We start from the raw sequence: 10,467 nt of genomic DNA on the forward strand, positions 1-10,467 counted from the left end.
CCTTGCCGCTGTTTAGCTTGTTTTGTCTGTATAAAGTTAATAAAGTGGCCCTTAGATCCAACTTGGTGTCCGTCTCTTTTCTGACTGGTGTGGCAATGGGGTGTTTTTCTAGTGCAGAAAAAATAAACAGACACCACTTTGCTTCGACCTCCCCCCACTCAATTGCTGAATTACAAAGTCCCAAAGTGTGTTCGATCTTCGCAGATCAAAAATCCAGAAAACCTAGTGTAAGCATGCATATGGAAAAAACTAACCTCCAGGTAGAGCCTGGACTTCTCCCAGAATCACAAATGATTTCCAGATGACAGAAATCAATTGCCTGTGAAGAAGCCTTTTGTGTGAAACGGGACTGGACTCCTCATATGCCGGCGAATCCCGTAGGCGGTGTATACGGTGGCATAAATTACTTATGAGGAGGCATCTTCCATCGACATCTACTTGACCTTGGCAATTAATTTGCTGTGTTATGGACTATTATGAATTTATTGGAAGCACTTTGCTGCATAGATTGTATACTATGAATTTCTCTACCATTGTTGATACTTCAGTGTATGTGTAGTGAGATGTGTTGCATGTTTGAATTTAATTCATTGAGCACTTCAGAACTTTAAATATATATTTGTGTAATTTCTGGTTATGGTTTACTCCTAAGGGCTTTTGGTACTTGGTGTCATTCAGGTGCCCCGGGAGCAGCTCTTTTGTCTACTGAGGGAGGAAATGGCAGTTTCAGAGGGCAGACTCAATGGAGTGACATCCTTGCTGACCTCTCTTCTCTCCCCAAATGCTGCCCTCCCCAAGCACTGCCTGCCTCTACATTTCCAGAAACTGGTCAAGCCAGAATTGACAATCCTATCCATGGATGTTGAGTAAAAATGCCTAGAATTCATTGTAAACTTCTTTTTTTACTTTTCTTATTCTTAACAACAGAGCAAGAATGACCCCAACTCTACGTACAATGAGGAGAACCTGGCTCAGTGTGTTTTTGAACTTTTTGTGACAGGGACAGAAACGACGTCCTTGACTTTGCAGTGGGCATTGATCCTCATGGCAACTCACCCAGACATCCAGCGTAAGAAAGACTTCTGCACTGATTCAAAGAAAGACCACCTTTATAACTCCAAGGATTAATTTCCTTTTAATTTTTGTAAAGAGGTTATAATTCGTCTAAGTTTTCATATTTGGCAGCTAATTAACAGTAGAAACCTGTATTCCCTTATATAGGACTAAGTGCCATAGAATATTGTGGCATGTATGTCTGCAGGTCTCTTTACACATGCACAAAACACAAGTTTCATTGGAGGACATCCCAACTCAAGCTACACTGAACAGGTTGAAGCTTACTTTTAAAATGGGTGGGGGATAGGCTCCCATGTTTGTACAGGGGCAGGAGGAGCATCTTCATTCCCTCCTTTCTATTTGTCTTACTGCTGGTTCCACACATGTGGCTAAGATCTGCCTGTGTAACCCTTGTCCACTAGAGGGAGATAAAGTGTTTCGGTATTCCTTAGAAGGAAAAAAAAGGCGCAATTTTCCCTGAGAGACTGGAGGTCCTGAAGCTGCAGGGAGAAGCACTTTCTCCTCAGAAGCACTCCTTTCTATGAACTCTCTATTAATGTTGTAGACTCCTGTGAAGAATAGAAGATGTCCTACTGCAGAGCACAGTTACAAGTTGGTGCATTTCAAGGGACTGACCAGACAGAAGTCAGAAAGACTGAAACCTGGGTCTCCTTAAATAAAACAGGCATGTTTTGTTACATGATTGTTGTTGCTATATTTTATTATTGTATTGTTCCAAATAAGACGTTTTCTTTTTCCAGTTTTGTTTATTATTATTTTTATAAATGCAAGTGTCAGAAGGTGGGTTCATACTGTTATAGACATGAACTCTCCCAGTTCCCAAATTAGATATATCTATTTATTTGATGTTGTTCCTTGAACAAAAAAAGGTTACACCTGTATCATCTAATCATGCCTGTGGAGACATGTGAAACTAGCAGTAAGATAAATAACATGGAGTAAATGAATCTCCTTTAACATTCCTGTGTCCTCTTAACATTTCGGTGGTACAGCTCATTTTATAACCAGCATTCTTGAATCCCTATGGAATAGTTTCAGACACTGACTAACTTTAATGAGGTAAATGCAATGTCCAGATAAAAGCTTCCTCAGTCAGTCAGTCAAGCAAGCCTTTATTGGCATATATAAAATATAAAATTTTAAAATACAGAGACTCCATACAAAATGAGATTAAAATACAGATAGGAGCAGGGCAACAGTACAGCAAAAACAGTACAGAATATTACTTATCAAGGCATATAGCCATGGCACTGTAGAGAAACTTAGCTACTCTTTCAGTTATTTCTCCATCTGGATTGTCAAGCAGGAACTGAACTTTAAAATCATCAGAAAACTCTGAAAGTTGGGCTAATATAGGATGTAGAAGATCCCGGCGTGGCACCAGATAAAAGGGGCACTGGAGAAGAACATGGGAAACAGTTTCAACACAGTCCATCAAGCAAGGACAACACCTGCTATAATAAGGAATCCCATGAAATCTGCCAGATAAAATGGCTGAAGGAAGAACATTAAATCTGGCCAGTGAAAAGGCTCTGCGTAAATTGGGAGCCAGGAGTTGGTAAAGGTATACTGCTGGGAAACTTACATTAGGGAAAATTCCCAAGTTTAGGGGAGAACAAGTTCTATTAGCAGAACTATAGAGGAAAGCTTCCTTTTTTATTGTTTTCCTCAGAGAAAGTCCACAAGGAGATCGAAGATGTTTTGGGTTCCTCTCAGTCGTTTCGCTATCAAGATCGAAAAAGATTGCCTTACACCAATGCTGTAATTCACGAGACCCAGCGGTTCCGATATATTTTATTTACTGGGATCCCCAGACAATGTGTAAAGGATGTGAACATCTTTGGTTTTCTTATTCCCAAGGTACTGAAGACTGTCATAGTTACATTCCTGAATCCAAAATGTGTATTATAGGTACCAATTTAACAGATGTATTTGTATATAATGTGCTCTGTAAAGATTTCTGAAGGGCAAGAAACTCACACTATTTTCAAAACATGACACTGTATTATAGAGGGATTATTGTTTCATCATACCTGGCCCCATGTGTATTGACCTATTAGTGATCAAATTTGTTTATTTCGTAACTATATCCAGTACTTAGATGAGTGTCAGTTTAATATGTTTTTTTATTTTAAAAAAGATTTCCACCTTAGTTTCTGGTAGGTAACAACGACAACAGCAGCAGTGTGCTTATATACCACCTTTTTGGTAAAATTAGTGCCATACTCAGAGCAGTGAACAAAAATCAATGTTATCCCCATGGTACAGCTGGAGAGCTGGGGAAATGAGGCTGAGAGGAGTGGCTGACCCAAGGCCACCTGCAGAGTTTGTGGCAGTAGAACTAGCAGAGTGCTGATTTGGAGCCCAGCCACTATGCTACCGCACAGGTAGTTGTGTTGATCTGCAGTAGAACAGCAGGATTTAAGTCCAGTTGCGTCTTACACCCTGACTCCCTTCTGTGCTTCACTCCACCCACTTCCTGACTGAGATATAAAGTCTCAGAGATTTCCACTCCTCCTTGTATCTGACAAAGGGAGTTTTGACTCTCAAAAGCTTGTATCCTGAAAAACATGTTGGTCTCAAATGTGTCACTGGACTCAAATCCTTCTGTTCCATCTTCAGCGCTTAATTAATAATAATAAATAACAGCACTTCACAAAGGTGTTTTTCTTTTTACAAAAAAAAGATTTCCATTTTTGGTTTCTGGCAGGTAGCAACAACAACAGCAGCAACAACAGTGTGTTTATATACTGCCCTTCTGGAAAGATTATTGCCACACTCAGAGCAGTGAACAAAGTCAGTGTATCCTCACAATACAGCTGGGGATCTGTTCTCCAGTTCTCATTAAGAGCTGGAGTAGCATAGTTTAAAAAGTGTTGGATAGAGTGTAGGACTAGGAGCGAGGGAGACCCAGGTTCGAATCCCTGCTGCTTCCATGAAAACTCACTGGGTGAGCTTTGGTCCATCACGAACACTCTGCCTGCCCTATCTCATATCATTGTTGTGAGAAAATGGAGGTAAGGAGATGTTCTAAGCTGCTTTGAGTTCCCAGCTGGGGAGAAAGGAAGGATATAAATAAGCAAATACAAATACATTATCAGAGTTCTTGTCTGGATACATGCTGAGCCAACCCACCCCGCCCCCTGCTGGAGGCCAATAGTATTCTAGATCTCTCCTTTGTTCTTCTTGATTCTAAGCAATGGTAGAAACCTCTGGACTAAGTGAGCAAGAAAGAAAATGAGATCTGCAAAAAATGTTTTTTTTTTCAGTTTACTGTTTCTAGGAATATTTCCAGGAGTGCAGAATATTTTTCTTCACATCCCTCTCAGCCTAATGCAGATACAATTTTTATTTTGTATTCTAGTCTAGATGTATCCTCCTGAGTCATTTTTTTTTCCTTTGCAGGGGACCATTGTTAGTCCAGACCTACGTTCTGTTCTTCTTGATCCGAAGCAATGGGAGAAATCTCAGGAGTTCCATCCAAATCATTTTTTGGATAAAGATGGAAATTTCTGGGAAAGAGAAGCATTTATTCCATTCGGAGCAGGTAAAGGCAGTACTTGGACCTCACATTTCTGTAGCTATGTTTATGTGGTTGTTTGAAGAGAAATAACCAAGGCATGTTTGATTGTGATCACTGCGTTACTAAACTCTCAGTCAAATATGCAATATTGTAGTGTGGCTTGATTTTATGGAGCTGGAAAATATACTCTCACGTATTCAGCTTAACAATAATGAGATACTCATTTCCTTTTTGCATAATAGCATAGCACTCTTATCCTGTGTCTTTCCTTGTGGTGTGCTCTCTGACCAGGGCTCATTTCAAGGGGGAATGCATCGGAACACAGTTCTGGCAGTTCCCCAAAGAGGTCACATGTCAGGTGTCCCCACATACCTGACTCTCAGCCATTTTGGGCCTGTTTCAGCCTGGATTGGGGCCGAAACGGCCCAGATCGGGCCTCTGACAGGTGGTGGATCACTCTCCCATTCAGCAGCAGCCCGATTCTGACCATTTTGGGCCCAATTTCGGCCCTGAATGGCCAAGATTGGGTCCAAAACAGCCAGGATAGGTGATGTCAGGGGGTGTGGCATATGCAAATCAGTTATGCTAATGACACACTTCTGGTGGTGTCAAGGGGTGTGACATATGCTAATGAGTTATGCTAATGAGTTCCTCCAGCTCTTTTTCTACAAAATGACCTGTCTCTGACTGTCAGATGCTTTGCAAGATTTTTCCCACAAGACTAAGGAACAAGTAAAACCATTTGCATAAGAAGCTCAAAGACTGCTTTCCCCTGCCTTGTTCCTGGAGAGCCTATAAGTACTGATGGCAGAAAATGAATATGGAATTTTTTGCATGAAAAGCATGTGCTTCTCCATTTGGTGATGATTTGTCTCATTTAGCCTCCTTCCATGGCAGTACAACATTGCAAATATCATAGCTTTGTTGCGGGGAGAAATAGCAACTTAATCTTCTTTTAGAACATAAGACCAGATTGTACACTTGGGAAGCAACCCAGCCCTGAGCTTCCCTCCCTTGTCCACTGGTTGAATGCTATGCTGTAGAAAAAAGTTGTAAACAGCCATATTGGTTCATGCAAACTCCCCTCCTAAAAAGAACAAAATGTGTGTAATGCCTTTTATTAGGACCAACCACATTGACAAAAAAAAAATGATGCAAGCTTTTGAATTCAGCAGATCTCATCCTCAGGCTGAATGTTGCAAGATTTAAAAATACAGAGCGGTAGGAAGCAAACGTTTTCAGGCATTGCAGCCACATCCTCCACAGAACAGTAAAGAGTCCAGTAGGACCTTCAAGAGTCACCAACTTTATTGCAGCATAAGCTTTCGAGAGCCACAGCGGTCTTCATCAGATTCATGGAGGGTATGAAGAAACTGGCTAGAGATATATATGTGGTGAAGGGAGGGGGGACAGGGTGCAGGGAGTGGGGGCCATGTAAATGTAAATAATTTATAAGAAGTCATGAAAGAGGTGGAATGCACAATCCAGGCTGAGTATGACCCCTCCCCTCCATGGCAGAATCTGAATAGAATGCCTGAAGGCAGTTACTTTTGGTAATGAGGTAACCATTCATAGTCTCTATTCAATCCAAGTCTGACTGAGTCAAATTTACATATGAATTCCAATTCAGCAGCTTCCGATTGGATTCATAATCTCTATTCAATCCATGTCTGACTGAGTCAAATTCCAATTCAGCAGCTTCCCATTGGATTTTGTTTTTGAAACGTTTCTGTTGAACTATGGCGACATTTAAGTCCTTGATGGGAATGTCCTGGTAGATTGAAGTGTCCTCTCACTGGTTTCTGGATGTTGCCATTTTTAATGTCAGATTTGAGTCCATTTATTCTTTTGTGCAGAAGTTGGATGGTTTGTCCAATGTACAGAGCATACGGACATTGTTGGCACATGAGGGTATATGTCACGTTGGAGGATGAGCAACGTGAGCAAGAGATAGCATAGTTGATGCCATTGGGTCCCGTAATAGTATTTTCTAGGTAGATAAGAGGGCAGAGTTGGCATCTGTGTCTGTTTCAGGGTCTGGTACCTGTGCTGCTGCCTCTGTTAGAGAGTCACTCTTCTAGAATTTGCAAGTCAAAAATATACCATTGCCATGATTTTGCAGAACAACTACACAAGTTCAAGATTTTGGGGGCATTACAAAAAACTCCACCCTGAAAAATCCATATTCTTTTTTGTGTTCAGGTGCTTACCCGCAACAGCAGCAGCAGGCATCTTGTTTTTCTTTGAGTCTCTGAATTTCTGAGTGACATTTTCCCTTCCAGTTGAACCTGCTGGTGAGAGTCTTTCGGCCTGGGGAAGTTGGCTCCCAGCTGGCACCCAGTCTCACCCGGACTGGAGAGGGCAACTCCTGGCCAGTGCAAGGCAGGCGCAGGGCCCAGCAGAAGTGCAAGTCTAGTTAGCTGTTTCTCAGTCCTGCCCTCCTTTGTGAGGACAGGGCTAGCTCTGCAACAAAGACGGCTGGGGGCATCTTGTTCAATTTGCTTGAAACTTTATGACTCTTTACTGGACAGGGAATATTCACTTTCTTGCAATTTGGGTGCCACTCCAGGCCTCCCCCAAAGTGCCCCCCTCCTCAGTAGTTAATAATGGAAGCCAAATAATCCTGGAATCCTGAACCTGAATTCCAAAATGGTTCCAGTGGACCCAAATACCATTGAATATTATTCCTTTCATAAAATCCAATTTAAAAAAAAAGTTTTTTTTTTCAGGTGCACATCGCTCAAAACAACAATTGTAATCTCTCAAGGTTAGGCCCGCACCATTGTTTCTGAAGAGGTCAAACCTATATTGACATATTCTGTCATGGATTTTGGAGAATGATGGTGGGATAGTAGCTTCTGAATTTTCTGACTCTTATGCAAAACATGACAGGGCTGAGTCATAAGAAGTAACTGAGAAAGATGCATTGGTAGGGACAGGGACTGAACACCACCAGGTTGGGTACTGCCTGCTGATGTAGACATGTGCCTACTAGGGAGTTTCCATGTTACTAAACATGCCATGTAAATTAGGTATGCTTGGTTTAGAAAGATTTCGTCTCTGTGCTTTGCCTTGAGTTTTATTTTCACTTTTCCTGCCACCATGCCCTATGCTATCTGTTTCCCTGAATGTCCCATGTTCATTATTGTACTTTGCTCAGTTATTTATTTATTTATTTATTTATTTATTTATTTATTTATTTATGTCATTTATAGTCCACCTTTCTCACTGAGACTCAAGGAGGATTACACAGTATGAGATTAGTACAATCAATATCAAGCATAAAAATCTGAATAAAAATGGAAGCAACTTAGCAAACATGTGGAAGGAGCCATGATAGTATCAATGACGACAGGCCATTGGAAGGAATCCTTGGCTCACCAACTCATATTCCCCTATAAAAATCCAATCTAGATGCTCCCCTGGAGGATGCATGCTAGAGTCTGCATGGAAAGGTATTACTTAATTACTTTTCGCTGATTTCCTTTTCAGGAGCCCGTGTGTGCCTGGGAGAACAGCTGGCGAAGATTGAGCTCTTCATCTTCTTCACCAGCCTGCTGAGGTCATTCACTTTTCAGCTTCCAGAAGGCATGAAAGATCTCAGCGAAAAACCTATAATAGGGGCAACAGTGGCTCCCCCACCTCTTAAGCTCCGTGCTGTTCCCCGCTGTACCAATTAGAGTGTCTCATTCATTTCTATCCATTTCTCCTGCATTCTTGTAATCATTTAACCCTCAGCTTCTTGATCAGAGATTTATGGGTTCCTAAATCAGTAATTATTATTTGAAAAATATTTAGGGGTGTGCACCGAAAAAAAAAATCAATTTCAGTTTCGGATCCAGGCTTTCTGATCAAATTATGTACTGTTATCATTTTTTTCTGATGCGGCATTTCTGGCTCTGATCTAATCCATTTGGTTTCTTTCGATATGAGTTTTGGACACATTCTTTGCAATGAGGGCTTCCAGGCTCTTTGGGGCAGCTGTTTTTGCCCTTGATGGCACAAAAATTATAAAAAATACAATTGTCTCTAAACCATCACTCTGAGTTTTCCCTTAGTTACACTACACAAACACACAACAACGGACCCTGAAGAAGTGAGGTGTGGGTGAGTGCAGACTGTAGCACAAAACTGACTGTGAAAGGAGTAATGGGGCAATGGCAGTATTAAAAACAATCCTGCTTTATGTTCACTTTTACTTTTTCTACAGTGCCAATAAATTATTCCTTTTCCATCCTGCTGTTGTCTGTTGGTTCCATGTTTACACGGGCTTTGAAGCTTTGTTCCCATGAAGAGCGGGTATTCTTGCATTAATTGCTGCCAGTCTTCATCACCCAAGTGTAGGCAGGCAAACAGACAGGCAGGTGGGCAAACAACATGATTGTTTGAACTGCCCACCCCAACCTAAACAGACCTGTGTTTTTTAAAATAAGTTTTCCGTTTGTTGTGGGGAGGCATGATTGTTTCGTGTCCCCTTCTTACATGCCCACAGTAATGTCAATCGGTACCTTGGGCTCAGGTAGAAATTTTCCCCAGGCGAGTTGAGCTACCAACTTCTGGGCATGGAGTAGGGGTCACTGTGTATGTGTGTGTGTGTGGGGGGGGTGAATTTCCTGCATTGGGCAGGGGGTTGGACTAGATGATCAGAGATGTCCCTTCCAACCCTATGATTCTATAATTTTATGAAAGCTCAAGAGTAGTCTAATGACTCAGAGGATAGAGAGGAGGAGGAAAAAATCCTAAACAGGCGTACTCAGATATAAGTCCCATGTTATTCAATAGCACTTACTCCCTGGGAAGTGTTTTTAGAGTTGCAGCTATGTTGAATTCTTCCAGGGCTTTCGTAAAGTTTGACTGATTGAATAGACCATTCCCCCCACCCCTACATGTCACTTATCTGCATAGTGCCAGACTCTCCAAGTGCCTTGGGGTGGAGGAGACAGAGCAGTGCCTGTGTAGCACTGCAGAACAAAGCAAGATGCACCCCACTAAATGGGTCTACTCAGATTCAAGTCCCATTTTATTCAATAGTACTTACTACTTACTCCCTGGGAATTGTCTTTAGAATCATGTCCTATGATTGACGTATGCACATTCCCTGCCCCCCCCCCCGCTTCCAAATGTTTTCAGAGCTGATGGGCAGGGAGGGTTCTGCCCTTGCAAAGACCTAATTGACAGGGAGACAATGCCATTGCACTGGACACCTGCAAAGGAAATAAAGGCAGAGTGCAAGTGAATAATATCTCTTCCCATTATTGCTCATTATGTGCCACTCTGGCTTAGATTCTGAGGAGGAAATTTGGATTGGCTGGCCAAAACACCTTCCTACTACCCAAAGTGAGCATCAGCAGCTCCCCTTACCACACCCACTGCTAGAGGTGGGCACGATCCAAAAAAAATTACTGATCAAGCTGATTGTGGATCTGCGCCGGCGACAAACCCAAATCACCGACCCACACCAATCAACTCCTGTTTCCAATCTGTGGATTGGATCGGGGGGGGCAAAGCGGAGGGGCGCCCCACTGTTCCCAGCTATGTGGGAAGGTGGGTGGTGGTGGCGACCGCCGGGTGCGGCGGGCACAGGGAGGCGGCAAAGAGCCGCCTCCCCTCAGGGAGGAGACGTTCACACACACACACACACACACACACTTAGAGCAGAGGGGGGGAGTTTTTAACCTGTCCTTGCCTCTCCAAATAGAGAGAGAGAGAGACACCCCGTCAACATGTTTCAGTCAGCTTTTTTTAAAAAAGCAGGGACAGAATCCTCCATTCCTCCCCACCCAATTTGAAAAGCAAGCAGCCAGTCTTCCGAAAGCATATTTTAAACACACACACAGCCATGAATGAGGTTTTCCCACAAAATACAG

The 10,467-nt window shown here is 42.3% G+C and overlaps 1 protein-coding gene across 1 annotated transcript in view; it reads left to right on the plus strand.

The window, feature by feature from the left end:
* LOC129332256 (cytochrome P450 2J2-like) overlaps positions 1-8,671 on the plus strand; it is a 46,269-nt gene extending 37,598 nt beyond the window's left edge. Inside the window, exons 6-9 of the mRNA XM_054983229.1 lie at positions 928-1,069; positions 2,750-2,937; positions 4,483-4,624; positions 8,093-8,671. Of these exons, the coding sequence (XP_054839204.1) occupies positions 928-1,069; positions 2,750-2,937; positions 4,483-4,624; positions 8,093-8,280 (660 nt within the window). The 3' untranslated portion in view covers positions 8,281-8,671. The remainder of the gene's footprint in view (positions 1-927; positions 1,070-2,749; positions 2,938-4,482; positions 4,625-8,092) is intronic.
* Positions 8,672-10,467: the final 1,796 nt, after the last annotated feature.

Source organism: Eublepharis macularius, chromosome 6 (assembly GCF_028583425.1).
Source record: "Eublepharis macularius isolate TG4126 chromosome 6, MPM_Emac_v1.0, whole genome shotgun sequence".
NCBI lineage: Eukaryota > Metazoa > Chordata > Lepidosauria > Squamata > Eublepharidae > Eublepharis > Eublepharis macularius.